Here is a 16021-nt window from a genome sequence, read left to right as displayed (position 1 = left end):
TGAAGGAGCGAAAAGCCCAGGAACACCCGGGCTTCCCAGGAGGAGCTAGTGCTAAAGAATCCGCTGTCTGAGCAGAAGATGCAGGAGGTGCAGGTTCGACCCCTGGGTCGGGAAGATCCCCTGGAGTAGGAAATGGTAACCCACTCCAGTATTCTCGTCTGGGAAATCCCACGGATACAGAGTCTCTGAAGAATCTGACACAGCTGAGCACAGTGAAGGAACGAGAGTTGGAGAAACTGAGAAAGGAATTCGGAGCAGAGAGCTGAAACAGGAAAGGGTTACCAAGGAAAGGTCTGTCAGCTTCATGCTTTTGTATCAGTTGAACAAGGGGTGTCATGAGGTTATTTGTTGGGTGCCTGCGGGGATTTATGGTGGGAGGCATTTGGGTTAAAGAATTGGAAGGAATAATTCTGAGCTGCAGTTGGCTACCAGGGCATTGAGTGGTGTGTGTGTATGTGTGTGTGTAGAGAGAGAGAGAGTAAGGAAGAGATAAGCAGTGCAGAATGCCAAATAATTCTTTGAAACAATCGGCGTATAATTGCTTTATGAGGTTGTGTTGGTTTGTGCTCTCCAGGAAGGGGATCAGCACTCTGTGCGCGTACATCCCCTCCCTCGGGGGCCTCCCACCCCCTAGGTCATCGTGGAGCCCCGAGCTGAGGCCCCTGTGCTGCACAGCAGCTCCCCACCAGCCGCCTGCGTTACACGTGGTCGCGTATACTTGCCAGCGCCACCCTCCCAGCTCGGCCCTCACCCGCGTCCATGGTCTTTTCTCCAGCACTGTCTCTATGCTTGCTCTGCAAGTAGGTTTATCTCTACCATTTTTCTTATCTGCCATGTTCAAATGTCACCGCAGCTTCGGGGGTGGCTATGTGGGTCTGGCTTTTTTTTTTTGTCATTCCATATACACACAGGGCTGCTCTACTGGGATTCCAAGGGCTTAAATGGTGCTTTCAATTGCCGTTCAGTTTACAGAGGAGAGCTTTTGTCTTGACTTTAGTCTCCAGCTTGTCATTGCTCAGCTCGCTCCCTTCAAGTGAACTGCAGTGTTTTTTTTATTCATACGAGCATTTTGCCACTAGTTCAGCAATTTTGCTTCTTTTCTCATTCTCAAATGAGCGTCTGCTGGGACTGCTGAGTGAATTCTGCCCTGCATCTGCGCTCCATTCCTGTGACATGGGGGAGTTAAGACACTTCTAACTTTTAATTTCTTCTAAAATGAGCTTCCAACTTCCTCCCATGCCCACTCAGATGTTTTCACCGCTGACAGTGTTTTAGCTTTATTACTTATAAAGAACAGCTCTAGGAGACATCTTTTTGGCTTGGAAATTCCACTGAGTTCATGCCTGGCAGTTTCCCTCCATACAGACCTTTGTGAATACCCTTTACATTTGGATTCTTGGGATTCCCCCCCCACCATCTTTTTAGAATACTGTTTTGGAGTGAGTGGGTCCCCATGGATAAAGGAAATTTCTTTGGAATCCTAAACTCCTTGCAACCAGCTTATGATACAGCTGTTCAGGGCAGTGAAAACACCATAGGGCTGGTACTTGGTAATAATTCTGACTTTATTTCCACTTCTATCTCTGAATAAAAGATGAGGTCACAGATCAGGAGAACCATATCTTTACATGCAAAGGGCAATCCTATTTATATTGCAAAGGCCAAAAACAAAAAGGTTGTGGTTAAGGGTAAGATCAGAGAAGGCAATGGCAACCCACTCTAGTACTCTTGCCTGGAAAATCCCATGGTTGGAGGAGTCCGGTAGGCTGCAGTCCATGGGGTCAGGAAGAGTCGGACATGACTGAGCGACTTCATTTTCACTTTTCACTTTCATGCATTGGAGAAGGAAATGGAAACCCACTCCAGTGTTCTTGCCTGGAGAATCTCAGGGACAGGGGAGTCTGGTGGGCTGCCATCTATGGGGTTGCACAGAGTCGGACACAACTAAAAGTGACTCAGCAGCAAAAGGGTCAGATGCTCTTGGTTTTATTCTTAGCTTACCAGATGTGTGACCTTGAGAAAAGTATTTTAAGCTCTCTGTGCCTCTGTTTGCTCAGCTGTAAATGGAATGGTAATAAACTCCTGTCTGATTAAACCTAAAAGGATTAGATAAGCTTATGTACACACAGAGACTGGTACACAGTAAGTGCTTAATAAAAGTTGGCTATGTTGCTCTTACCGTAGAGAACACAGGGCTTCTGTGTCTCTGCTGTTCACCATAATAGTCATGCGCTAAGCTAGAACTGTTGGAGGAGGAAATGGCAACCCACTCCATTGTTCTTGCCTGGAGAATCCCATGGACAGAGGAGCCTGGTGGGCTGCAGTCCATGGGGTCATACAGAGTCAGACACGACTGAAGTGACTTAGCAGCAGTAGCAGCAAGCTAGAACTGTGGGGCTGCAGAAGACTCTTGAGAGCCCCTTGGACTGCAAGGAGATCCAACCAGTCCATCCTAAAGAAGATCAACCCTGAATGTTCATGGGTTGATCCTGATGCTGAAGCTGAAGGTCCAATATTTTGGCCACCTGATAAGAAGAACTGACTCCTTGGAAAAGACCCTGATGCTGGGAAAGATCGAAGGCAACAGGAGAAGGGGGTAACAGAGGATGAGAGGGTTAGGTAGCATCACTGACTTGACGGACACGAGTTTGGGCAAACTCCGGGAGATAGTGATGGACAGGGCAGCCTGGTGTGCTGGGGTTGCAAAGAGTTGGACACGACTCAGTGGCTGAACAGCAACAACAACAAAAGCTAGAGAAGAACTGGTATAGGCTCTGGCCACTAAAGCTGTGGCCTCTTCCAGGAGTTGCTGCTGTAATGGGTGATCGATCTTTATTACTAGAAGCCCAAACTGCTGTTCAGTAACATTTCTCATTCATTAGCTAAAAACAGTCTCTGACAATCAGACATTTGTGCCTATGGTATTGAATAGTCCTTAAAATAGAACAGAAAGAAGCATCAGACTGACTCTGTCTGGTGGTAAATGTGTTATGCACTTCAATTTGATATCAGCCAGTGCCCTTGCAAATCAAACTCACCACACCGAATCCTTGGTGAGTTTGGAGTTCACGTTCCCATCTTCTTCCAAGAATATGTCCAATTGCAAGTTGGCATCATTGTCATGGGCTGAGAAATAGTTGGTGACAACTCGCGCTGGTATCCCCAGGCATCGCAAAACTGCAAGAAAGAAGGATGGACCACAATTAAACAGATCGCCAAGATCTAATAAACATAGAGTGAGCAATCCCTTCTCAGGAAGGACTTTCTTCTTGACCAACATGCACATGTTGTTCTCAGGTGTCCAAAGCCCAAAGGGGCCTGTCGCCAAGGATCAGAGAAGCAGACAGAAGCCTTTCTGGGGACCGGTGGGCGCCAAATGATACCAGTGGGAATGGGATCTTAGTAACAGGGTTCCAGTTGTTTAGTTGCTAATCACATGATCATCAAAGTAGGATTATTTTAATTTCGCTAATGGCCTGTGTTTCTGGAAATAAAAATTAAAAAACCCCAGCTAATAGGAAATCAGGAATTTACCAAGCAGACCCTCAATGTGGTTTGTTTTCCTGGGTGGAACTTGCTCTTGTGACACTTGGTGGAGGGTGACACCACAGATTCATTTTAATTGTTAGATAATAAATTACCTGGATGCATCTCTTGCCATATGTACCTATTGATCAAACTTAATCCAATGCCCTTTCTGGCTCCCAGGACGCTAGACATCAGTGCTCATTGAAAATAATTCAGCTGACAATTTTAAGATTAATGACTTGCCTTTTTCTTTCCCCCCTCTCAGAATTGTTTAGCATTTTTAACCAAAGACTACCCACCCCCTTCAATAGAACAACCTTGGAAGTCCAAGCACGAGTCTGGTAGAGACTCAAGGGTCCTCATTAAATGACTTAATCTTCACACCCCAAGTGACACCACCTGCCTCCCACTCCCATCTTCCTCTCTGGATTTACAACCCTGACACACACTGCAGTTTCACCAACACAGTGATGGGCACTCTAGCTCTGTTCCTACCTTAGCACCAATTCATGTGATCACAGGGTGAGGTTTGTCCCAGAGTCTGCTGAACTCGTAATTTTAAGCCAGATGCAGCTTGATACAGGGCATCAGGACCTCCTCCCCTCCAAATTCCCTTTTCAGGTTTATCCTCATGGTGGCATCCCTACACTGGGCCTCTGCCTTATCACCAGAGTCGGTTTTCAGGAATAGATCTGATGATCCTTTTATACAGAAGGCATACTTGGGTGGAGGGCTTCCCAGGTGGCTCAGTGGTAAAGAGTCTGCCTGCAAAGCAGGAGGCTCACTTTTGATCCCTGAGTCAGGAAGATCCCATGGAATGGCTACCCTCTCCAGTATTCTTCCCTAGAGAATCCCATGGACAGAGGAGCCTATCGGGTTACAGTCCATGGGTCGCAAGAGAATCGAACATGACTTAGCGACTAAACAACAGCAACAATACGTGGATGGAAATTGTTGACCATTTTATCTGTTTCTGCACCTAAAGAATCACACTGGGATAGTGAAACTGCAGGCATCAGGGGGATGTGGGGAGTGCTTTGTGTTTTCCTGGGAACATTTCATCAGAGAGGCTGTCTCCGCCAAGCCCCTGGCACACAATCTTGGCTTGGGAACCATGGAAGAGGGGGCCTTCCTCCCAACTGTTAGCTTTCCTAAAGTTCAGGCTTCCATGGGGAACTCCACAGACCAGGCTTCCTAGGACACTGATACCTTGGGTCCACTGCCCTTCATTGCTCCCAGGAAATACATGTTCCTGTAGCTCTTAAGTATATGGGAATGGCTAAGAAAATAATCCTACTCAGTTTGATGCCATAGAGAAAAAAACATGCAACACAACACTTATGGTTTCTTCCCACGTGGACCTCTGACTGGCTCTCAGATGGTCACAACTTTGAGCTGAAACTGACAGTCTTCCTGATCATTTATAAAAAATTATCTCATCCTGGCTTCCAGCCTTCAGACTCTCCTTGATTTTTCTGATTAAAAACCATGCTAACTGGATAAAGCAGTCTTTATTAGTGAGTAAGTAGAAAGGACACTTTGACTTGAGTTTCATGTCTTTCTTGTAGGGTCTGGCAATGGCATGAGAATGATTATCATTACCAATGATGAAGACATACTGAAATAAACGTATTTTTTAAAAACTATTCACTGAATTAACAATAACATTGTCTGGGCCAGGACAGACAAATGCCATATTGGAAAATAATGCACGAGGTGGAAGAGAATGGTTCTGTTCCCGTGTGTTTTCCTCTACGGTTTGGATGTTGGGTAGATTAAAGGCAAGAGGGGATGCCAGGGAGTAAAGATCGTTCATTAAGTTCTGGTGTCTAATTGCTCAGGGGCATTGAGACTCATATATAAGAATTGAGATAAGCCCTCCTGCCACCCACCCTCCACAGCTAGGGTAAAAACTAAGTGGGCATATTTACAAAATTCTCAGGGATACACAATAAGCAAATAAGCATATTTGTAAACCTTCTGAATAACAAATAAGTCTACATCTTATTATTTTAAAATTTGCTAATTTAACTGTTTTTAAAATGTGGAGGTTACTAATTAAAAATTGTATATCCTTCCCCCACACCCTTTCCTGGCCCCAAGACTCTCCATTTTGCTGAGGGTTGAACGATGGATTATGTAGGAAATTGTCTCTCATTCTTTCTATAAAGGTTCTGCAGTCAAAGAGAAATTAGGAGCATACTGGCCCCGTATGATTTAACTATGCATTGACTATATCCCAGAGTAGCCATCCACAAATTCTATAGATCCAACAGAGATTGCTAGGTCCCTTCACCAGGTTATAGACTAAATGTCTTGAGGTGACACTTCCTTTACATTAAAAAAATGTATACTCAACTGGATACTTACATGTATTAAAGACACCAGCAAAAACCCAGCACTGACCATAGCGGACTGGTTTCTGAGAACTCTTGTATTCTAGGAGGATGTCAACACTTCCGGTCCAAGCTGATGGGGGAACACCATAAGCGTAGACATTGTCCCAGGAGCCAGCAATGACGCCTTCGTCGTCCTTGGCATTGATCTAAACGAGACCATGACAGGTGAGAGGAGCCAAAGTCCTTTAGAAGAGTCCTCTCCAGACTCTGACTCTGGGCAACCTAAGGCTTCCAGCGCCTTCTGTGTTCCTGCATGATGAAGAGTTCTACTTCTGTTCAGTTCACTGCTACGTATCAGGGAAAGTGGTGTGATGACTAAGTGTGTGAGGGTGAACCAGATGGCCAAGGCCACCTCTTAAACAGCGTATGATTCTGGTGAGGTGGTGCTGAGTAGCAGGCAGGAAGAGTTATCGTGGCTTCTCAAGCACTTGGGCCCTTGGTCTGGGTGGAACTGTGCTGGAGAATGTGTGAGGAAAAGAGGAAGAAGACTTACAAAAGAAGATGGCTCAAGGAGGGATCTTGTCTTGATAGAAGGAAAGCTAAAAATTGACAAACGATGTTAGATGTTAGCATGGGGGCCCAAAGTCTGATGGTCTAATGAGGTTCGACTTTGATGATGAGTAGCTGACTCTAATAAATTGAAAAAATATGTAGGTGCTGTCATAGGAACCATTAAGAGTTAACAAGAAATTAGATTCCCATGGGTACCTTGCAGAGCTTGTTTTTTTAAAAATTGCATGAACAGAAGTATTTTCTTTATAATTGTTTAAGGTGATTATAAAATTTTGTTAATAGATATTTCCAGTTACATTAAGGACCTGGGGTATTATAATTTAAATATAAGGGAGATGTAAGCAAAGAATGGCAATCTTGAATATTTGGGAAAAAATTACTACACACTCAGACGACAGTCATTTGGTAGCTGCTGCTGCTCCTGCTGCTAAGTCGCTTCAGTCATGTCCTAGTGAGACCTCATGGGATTCTCTAGGCAAAAACACTGGAGTGGGTTGCCATTTCTTTCTCCAACGCATGAAAGTGAAAAGTGAAAGTGAAGTCGCTCAGTCGTGTCCGACCCTCAGCGACCCCATGCACTGCAGCCTTCCAGGCTCCTCCGTCCATGGGATTTTCCAGGCAAGAGCACTGGAGTGGGTGCCATCGCCTTCTCCACATTTGGTAGCAGGAGACCTCAAGTGCAGGGAAAAAATATTTTATGTTTAGATGATAAAACTGGGGCCAGGAATGAACAGTTTCAAGGCATCCTGTCAGTTTCTTGGGGGTCACTGCTGAATGTTAACGTCTCTTGCTGTAACTTGCATCATGTTTAATCACAGTCAGAGAATGTCTAGGTGGGGAGCACTAAGAGTTTTTCCAGAAACTGTTGCCCCTTTAACAATGCTTGCATGTTGACATGACCATGGTTTATAGCCTTGCTCCTCAGTGTGTGGTCTATAGACCAGCAGCAGCGGTGTGCCAGGAGTCTATTGGAAATGCAGGCTCTCAGGCCCCTCCCCAGGCCTGTTGAATCAGAAACTGCAGTTTAACAAAATCCCCAGGTGATCCGTGTGCACGTGAGTTTGAGAAGCATAGGTTCAGATTATACTGATGAGACTTTAGTAAACAAAGTGGAACATGTGATTAAAGCAGGTGCATTCAGATTATGAAAATCATAGAAGAGATACTAAAATATGATGAGTTTTTATGTGTTCCTGGCCTTGCCAATTACCAGCTCAGCCTCAGCACTTCCCCAGACCACTTTCTTAGGCTTACTGAGTTTAGATTTATAAGCGTTTATTCCCCAGTGGGTCATGAGCATATTGAGAACACAGATAAAAATCTATGCCTTTCTGACTTCTAACAAGTATTGGCAACGAGCAGGTGTTCAATAGTTGTGGAATAATCCGTTGTATATCCAACAAGCATGTAGGCATTGTGCATCTGAATAAGACTAAGATCTTCTCTGTGGAAGGAGATGGAAGAGGAACCCATCAAGCAGAAGGAAAGGTTCCTAATGCAGAAAGACGTCCAGGGAGAGTGGACTCCCAACAGAGGGAGTCATCAGCTTTCTTAGATTGGAGGGTGATGGTGGCTGTGGTGAGCCGGGGAGAGAGAATGACATGAAAGCCAGGTCTTGAGAGGCTGAGGTTCAGCAAAGGTTATCTACATGGAAGAAAGAGTTTGGATAATTGCTTGGTACCATGAAGAACTATGACAAGTTCAGGGACCTGCAACAAGAATTATGTAAGTAGGCAATATTGGAGGAAGTAGAAAGCACTAGAAGGAAACGCTTAAGAAGTGCAAGCACACGCAACTTCTACTGTTTTTCCCTTTTGACTCTGTACCGTTGGGTTAACGTGAAGGGAAATACCCGGCCACCGGACTCCTCGGTGGCTCAGTCAGTAAAGAATCTGCCTTCAGTGGAGGAGACCAGGGTTTGATCCCTGGGTCAGGAAGATCCCCTGGAGAAAGAAATAGCAGTCCACTGCAGTATTCTTGCCTGGGAAATCCCATGGACAGCATATTTTAGAGGAGCCTGGTGGGCTACAGTCCATGGGACCACAGAAAGTTGGACAAACTAAGAGTCTAAACCGTCACAAATACCCAGTTAATTTGTTCAATATACAAAAAAATTGAGTCTTTAGACCCAACTAATTGCAAACTCATGCCTTTGACATTAACTTTGACTTTATCCTGTAAGTCCATGAAATGACTGGCATGCAGCAGCGTTTAGCTGACAACTTTGGTTCTATTCATGATCAATAACTCTCCTTGCAGTTGAATTGATTATCTAAATCTGCATCTATTATAGTGAAGCCTGAAGAGTGCTATGATGTAGCTTGATATTTGTAAGTGGATCCAGCTTTAACTCACATTACCAGTTATTTATCCTTATCATTAATAAATAGAGTAGGGCAATGAATCTCAGAGGTAAAAGTTCCTAAACTAAGGTTCTGATGACTGACTTTCAAATAGCCATTAATTAAAAGTATTATTTATAGCCTATAGCTGAGACCAATCAGCCAAAGGGAAGAGAAAGAAAAGGAGCTCTCTCCTCTACAGTCCTTTTAATTGTTAATGCTGAGCTGTTCCCCCATTCTAGACAAATCACACTTCTCATTTATTAGCATTTGGCCAGATTAGCTACTGTTTTCTAATTAGGAAATTGATTTCTAGGGAGCCCAGATACTGAAAGAGATAAGTCTTAAGTGACATGTGTAAAGGGGTAAAGTCACGTTCTCCTCCTGAGACAACAAGATTGGCGTGGGGGGCAGGTCAAGGGCACGTTGGTCCCTTTTCCTGCCACAGCTGACTGTTGAAACCCTACCACGAGCTCAGAGTCGGACGAACGGCAGAATGAAATGTCTTGGTCCTGAATCACTGGTGGTCAAGGAGACAAGATGAGCCCAGAACTTTGGACATTATTCAGCCTCAGCAAGGGTTTACTAAATTGTCCTTTCATAATACCTACGATATTGGAAAAAATTTAAAAACCAGACCCTTCAAAAGTCACTATCAGCAGCCTCAGTGGCAGGACATAATTCAGGGACATTTCAAAAGCTGGTCCAAGAAAAGACAGAGGTTTAGAGGTGGACAGAGGGGCAGCATGGCTCAGCTTCAGCAGCAGGACTTCAGAAGCCTAACTGTCAAGTCAACAAAATCCTGAGACTATACATTTGCATTTCAAAATCTGGAAAGAAGCAAGCTGAATTAGAATGCAGATTTTTTTTCCTTGTTCTGGTGGGATTCATGGAAATAATAGCTGTGTAGAAAGGGGTGGAAAAGGGTCTATAGCCCTAAAAAGGTAAGAGTCTGGGACTGCAATGGGGAAATAATGGAAATCCGGAGTCATCCCCTCGTGGGAACGAGATCTGCCTCCAGGTAGGTGGAGTGGATTCTGGAATGAGACATTTAACAGGATCCTCAAAGAAAGAGCAGAGACCAATAATGCCCTTTTCTGTTCCAATCTGTGTCAGGGTACAAAAGGGTAGAATGAAACACACTGGCCTCAAACAGTCATTCAGAGGTGAAATCAAACTAGTCTTGGACTGGAGAGTCAAGATTTTATCTACAGTTATTAATTACAGCAAATAGAACACTTGGAGAAGAGTTTTGCAAGTATGATTTTTTTTTTGAATTTTTATCTTTAAATTTTTCTTGATTGTTTGAATTCTTTTTTAGAGAGCATTATTATCTTTTTAACCAAAAATTATAATAGACTTTTCATTAAAAAAAAAAAACTGGAAGCAGATATGCCAATATGCTGTGCTCAATTCTTGCAATGCGAATACACATAATTGCTATTTTCTTCTTTAAACATGTTTAGAATTTTCTCAAATATTTACCTGAGAGGAGAGAATAGTTAAAATTCCTTTTGTGCCCAGCAGGGTGGGCTGCCTCTCTGAATTCAGGCTTAGGTCCATTGCATTTTGCATAATTACTATTTTTTCTGCTTCTTTTTAAATATGTAAAGGTATTTTCTTATCCTGTGAGCACATTTTATATGGCTTTGATAAGGTGACTTTTCTCTGTTATAAACCTATTATATTCTATTAAATTTCACTGTTGAAGTTATGTTCTCATAAAGGGTAAGATTTCTGTAATTCTTGCAGAATACCTGATTTTGCCTGTAATCGTTTTTCGAAGACCATTGGATATAAATTTTGGACAACTTGAGCTAGTTTCAAAGGCAGAGAGTTAAATTTGGGAGGGAGAAGAGCTTTTCCTTGAAGAAGAACCCATGCAGCTTTTGTGAACAGCGCCCACGTACAGTCTGGTGAAGGTCAGTCTTAATTGTGGGAGGAGGTTGTACAGTGTGTGTCTAATTGCGTCCATGACGCTCCAGGGTTCCAGTCACTTTGGAAAATGGACAGATTCTTATAAAGTGAAACATATACATGCCCTATGATTTAGACATGCCTGCTTTAACCGCTTATCTCAGAAATACAAAAATATACGTACACAAAGGGACTTGTACAAGAGTCTTCTTAATAGCTTAATTCACAACAGTCCCAAATTGGAAGCATCCCAAGTGTCCATCCGCAGGTGAATGGATGACAGATTGGGAAATCGAGCTTGGTGAAACACTGCTCAGCAATACTAAGGAACAAGCTGAAGCATGTGTAAGAACAGACTGAGGAAAGAACACCAGCCCCAAATAGTGACTGGGGTATAAACCCGTTATGCGAAGTTTAAGAACAGGCAAATCTAATCTATTCTAAGAAATCAGGATCATAGTTGTTTCTGGGGATGTGGGTTGACTACAAGAGAGCACAAGGGAAATTTCTGGGCTGGTGGTAATGTCTAAATTTGGGTTGGGGTGGTGATTATCCGAATCAAAGCTCATTGAATTTTACATTTAATATCCATGTTTCATTGCATGTAAATTTTAATTCAACAACAACGACATCAACAAACCACAGGAACTAACCCTAACCTCTGCTGTGAAGCACACAACCACAATTCAAATGTGCTTTGCTTTGTATATTTGACACAAGCTCTGACAGGAGTGGGGCTTCCCAGGTGGCTCAGTGGGTAAAGAATCCACCTGCAGTGCAGGAGATGCGGGTTCGATCCCTGGCTTGGGAAGATTCCCTGGAGGAGGAGATGGCAACCCACTCCAGCATTCTTGCCTGGAGAACCCCATGGACAGAGGAGCCTGGCGGGCTACAGCCCATGGGGTCCCAAAGAGTCAGACACGACTAAAGTGACCGAGCACGCACGCACGCACTGACAGGAGTGGGTAATGAGACTCATTTTTCATGAAAATCATTACAACTAGAGATTATTAATCTTGTCTTCCTTAGTAACTAAGGATCCTTATTTGGTCCAAACGTATTTTACTTATGACTATCATGAGAGAATAACAAAAGGTGGACCGAGAGAGACAGAGATACTGAGATTTTAAGCTGTCCAAGCACTGCTTCTTTTTCATTGCTTGTCCACTGCTGCGCGGTGCAGGGCTGGTATGCAGAACAGGCCTCCCGAAGTGTCTGAATGAAAGCGTGGATGGATGAACGAATGGGTGCATGGATGGATGAGCGGGAAAGGGAAAGAGTAGAGCAGGAAGCAGATGGGAAAGGACGTCAAGAGACAGGACAGGGGAAGGAGGGAGGGCAGGAAGGGATGCAGAGTGCGTGCCCTGAGAGGGCCTGTCCAAAGGGGGATGCTGGCTTTGCCGCACTTCTGTTCGCCCCTCCAGGGGGTGTCTGTCCCAAGAGACCAGAGCAGCCCCCACTGCAGAGCTCAGAAGGGCCGCTGAAAAGTGTCCCTGTGTTTCAGAAACAGCCGATGTGATTACAAAATAGATGCAGCGTTGAGACCTCATTCCAGGAAGCAATTCAGGGAAAGCAGACATTTAGATTGACTGTGATCATCATATTCGAGAGATGGCTTATAATAAATGTCTGTTTTTCTCCCAAAATATGGGGAGCCCGGGCATAAGAAATGCAACCTTAATAACGGAGAGACCAAGCTGTTTGCGGACAAATGGAAACTTCATTACATTGCTGGCTTTTATCATAGGAGGGAAAAAAAATGATGTCTGAACAGTTCATTGTCTCATCAACCTCCTCCACCCCAGGCTAAGAGCGAAGGACTGAAAAAGACAGGACTTGTAAAAGGATGGCATCTGTATCCAGGGAGCTCACATGACGCAGGCAGAGGACAGGCAGAGGACAGACACAGGGGCGTGCAGCGGCGTCTGTGGAGGAGTGCCGTCCAGGACCCCGAGATCCTTTCATTTGACCAGCGACCTTGGACAAGTCATCTGACGTCCTGCTACTCCTGCTCTTTGCTGCACATCGCTTACTTACAAAATGGATACGATTTCTCAAAACTGGCTATGAAAACAATTTCTGTTAGGGAAATTCAAATTTTCTACTGGCTTCCAGTATATTTGTCACTTGTGTCAAGGTCTTCCATAAACACAAACGTAAATCCCTGGTGAATTCGTGCACGCTCAGTTGTGTCCCACTCTTTTCGACTCCACGGACTGTAGCCCCCCAGGCTCCTCCGTCCATGGGATTTCCCAGACAAGACTGCTGAAGTCGGTAGCCATGCCCTCCTCCAGAGGCTCTTCCCCACCCAGGACTGAACCTTTATTTCCTACATGGCAGACACATTTTTTACCCACTGAGCCACCCGGGAAGCCCTTGAATGACGTGGCATTACGCTTAGTTTGAAAGGTGCTGGAGGTGGTCTTGACTCAGTACTCCCCCGTTCATCACTGGATGCCCTTGGCCATTCCTGAACCACAGGAAGGCCTCCTGCGCTTGTGGGTACCTTGAATCCAACTTTAAGAGTTAAATAAACCCTGACTAGAGTTAGTATTTCACCCTGTTGGACTACAATCAGGTTTTTCATGAATCCTAGCTGGTAGATTCTCCAAAGCTGCCGCCCTCAGGAGCTCCTGGTTGAGCTGTGTCGCCACTGGAAAGGTCGCCGAGTCACCCGAGGCCTCTAGCTCTTCCTGCTCTCCCTGAATGAGGAGCCCCATTCTTGGCATCCCCAGGCACGAATGGCAGAGAGAGAAAACAACACTTTAAGAAAACAGATAGGGTCAGAGCTCCAGAAACTCTGGATCGGAGCAGAAATCCATTGAGAATCCTACATCTGGCAATGGTCACCAGCCTGGAAATTTTAACTTAGGCATCTGCAAGACTCTGTGGGTGTGTGAGACATTGCCGTCCTTCTCAACACCAAAGGGAGCTGTATCCTGACCTTCACAAAGGTGGTACCGGGTCTAATGGGAATGGTGCCACTCCCATTAGAAGTTTTGATTGGCAGTTAGATAAACCTCTGACACAAGAATGGGGAAACAAGTTATTTTTAATAATCCTGGTGGGGTTTTTTTTTTTGATAGATGAAATTTTTCCAAATATAAGATTCATATGGGGAAATGTGAAGCTCCTCAAGGGGAAATGGCTGAGGACAAGGACCCTGGAACACCCCAGTCCTCAGATTTCTCCAGGACAGTTCACACCAAGAAAAGGATTTTAGCTGCTTATAAACCAAAGGAGCAGTTATATAGTGCTTTAACATTTTAATTTTTTTAAATAAAACTTTTAGGGAGCTGCACTGTGGCTGGCCTATATATATATGACCAGGGACTAGACTTCATGTATTTACTTGTGATTTGAAAGTTCATTTGAGGTAGCTGCATGGAATTCCCGATCCAAGTGAATTTGTAAATGTGGTCTGAATACTTGAGATAGTTTGCTGCATGAAGAGGTTTGCTGAATGTGAAGCTTTCCATGAGATGGCCGAGCAAACAACTGGGGAAGAATTAAGCAGGGTTTTGCAGTAGCTTTCTGTGGAGCTGCTGAGCAAAATATCAAAGCAGTAATGTTGTGACTGTCTTTTTCATGCTTAGAAGGGGGAAAAAAGAAAAAAACTGTCGAAGTACTGGGACAAGATGAAGAGGAAGAAAGATGGACAGAGTGAAAAGTAGCTTTATTTACAGTTTATCTGTGAGACCACGTAAGCTTGGGGATCAGAAGCCCTGAAGTCCATTTCGTCCCCAAGGCCTACAGTCATTTATCTTGTGTTGGGCTCTGGGAAACTCCAGGACCTACTCCACTTGTGGTCAGTTTGATTTAGTAGCTGGGGTTCAAGATATTTTTTTTATAACACTAAAGAGTATACTGAACATCGATTGGCTAAAAAAAAAAAAAAGTCCAATCTTGAGTTAGTTCCCAAAAGGCACAGCTAGAATAAGGTATTAATGGGGATTAATGATGGCATTGTGGTTCGATATTAGCAAAAGTCCAGGGTCAAAAATAAATGTGTACACCTCAAGGGAAGCAGGCAAGTCCAGGCTGGCAACAGTGCAAAGACTGGAATTTAAAAATACCTAACTAGTATATTGATACTTTTTCTTCTCTCTCCTTCCAGATTTTCCTCTTAATGTCACCTTTAAAAAAAAAAAAATTGCAATTGAATCAAGTAAGTCCCCAGAGAAGAAAGTTTCCTTCTGACTACGTTTTCCTGCAGTGCTTTTGGGGATGGCTATTTGGGTATAATTCCCACCATGAAAAAAGGGTTTTTATGAATAATCACGTGGCTTATCATTGCTATGGGTCTTGGTTAATCATTCTGCCTTTTCACTCTATGTCCCAACACTTGTCAGGATACTGCTTTGTGCTGGGAAAACTGTGAGCAAAGCTTCAGGGGTTTGCTTTCTCCTACAACCCTATGCTTATTTCATCAGAGACTTTGGTATACTCTGTTGACAAGTTCTACTTTCAAGTCTGTCTCTTCTATTAGACTATTAGCTCTGTGGAGGCAGAAACTATTTTGTTTACAATTATAATTAGACTTAAGGTGATGCTAGTGGTAAAGAACCCGCCTGCTAATGCAGGAGATGACATAAGAGACACTGATTTGATCCTTGGGTTTGGGAAGATCCCCTGGAGGAGGAAATGACAACTCACTCCAATGTTCTTGCCTGGAAAATCCCATGGACAGAGGCGCCTGGTGGGCTACAGTCCATAGAGTCGCAAAGAGTTGGACACGACGAAACAACTTAGCATGCATGGAATCTGAATACATGGAATCTGGACGCAGGTCAAGAAGCAACAGTTAGAACTGGACATGGAACAACAGACTGGTTCCAAGTCCGGAAAGGAGTACGTCAAGGCTATATATTGTCACGCTGCTTATTTAACTTATATGCAGGGTACATCATGAGAAACGCTGGGCTGGAAGAAGCACAAGCTGGAATCAAGATTGCCAGGAGAAATATCAATAACCTCAGATATGCAGATGACACCACCCTTAGGGCAGAAAGTGAAGAAGAACTAAAGACCTTCTTGATGAAAGTCAAAGAGCAAAGTGAAAAAGTTGGCTTAAAACTCAACATTCAGAAAACTAAGATCATGGAATCTGGTCCCATCACTTCATGGCAAATAGATGGGGAAACAGTGGAAACAGTGACAGACTTTATTTTCTTGGGCTCCAAAATCACTGCAGATGGCGACTGCAGCCATGAAATTAAAAGACACTTGCTCCTTGGAAGAAAAGCTATGACCAATCTAGACAGCATATTAAAAAGCAGAGACATTACTTTGCCAACAAAGGTTCATCTAGTCAAGGCTATG

The 16021-nt window shown here is 44.0% G+C and overlaps 1 protein-coding gene across 1 annotated transcript in view; it reads right to left on the bottom strand.

The window, feature by feature from the left end:
- The window catches only part of F13A1 (coagulation factor XIII A chain), a 143627-nt gene that overhangs the window by 57242 nt on the left and 70364 nt on the right, over window positions 1-16021 (bottom strand). The window contains exons 7-8 of the mRNA XM_086370908.1: window positions 5899-6073; window positions 3039-3177 (exon numbers count right to left, since the gene is read on the bottom strand). Coding sequence (XP_086227034.1) covers window positions 3039-3177; window positions 5899-6073 — 314 coding nt within the window. The remainder of the gene's footprint in view (window positions 1-3038; window positions 3178-5898; window positions 6074-16021) is intronic.

The sequence above is a fragment of the Bos grunniens genome, chromosome 23 (assembly GCF_055505025.1).
Source record: "Bos grunniens cultivar Pamir isolate PY7600 chromosome 23, Bosgru_T2T1.0, whole genome shotgun sequence".
Classification (NCBI taxonomy): Eukaryota; Metazoa; Chordata; class Mammalia; order Artiodactyla; family Bovidae; genus Bos; species Bos grunniens.
This window is presented reverse-complemented; position numbering and strand designations above follow the sequence as displayed.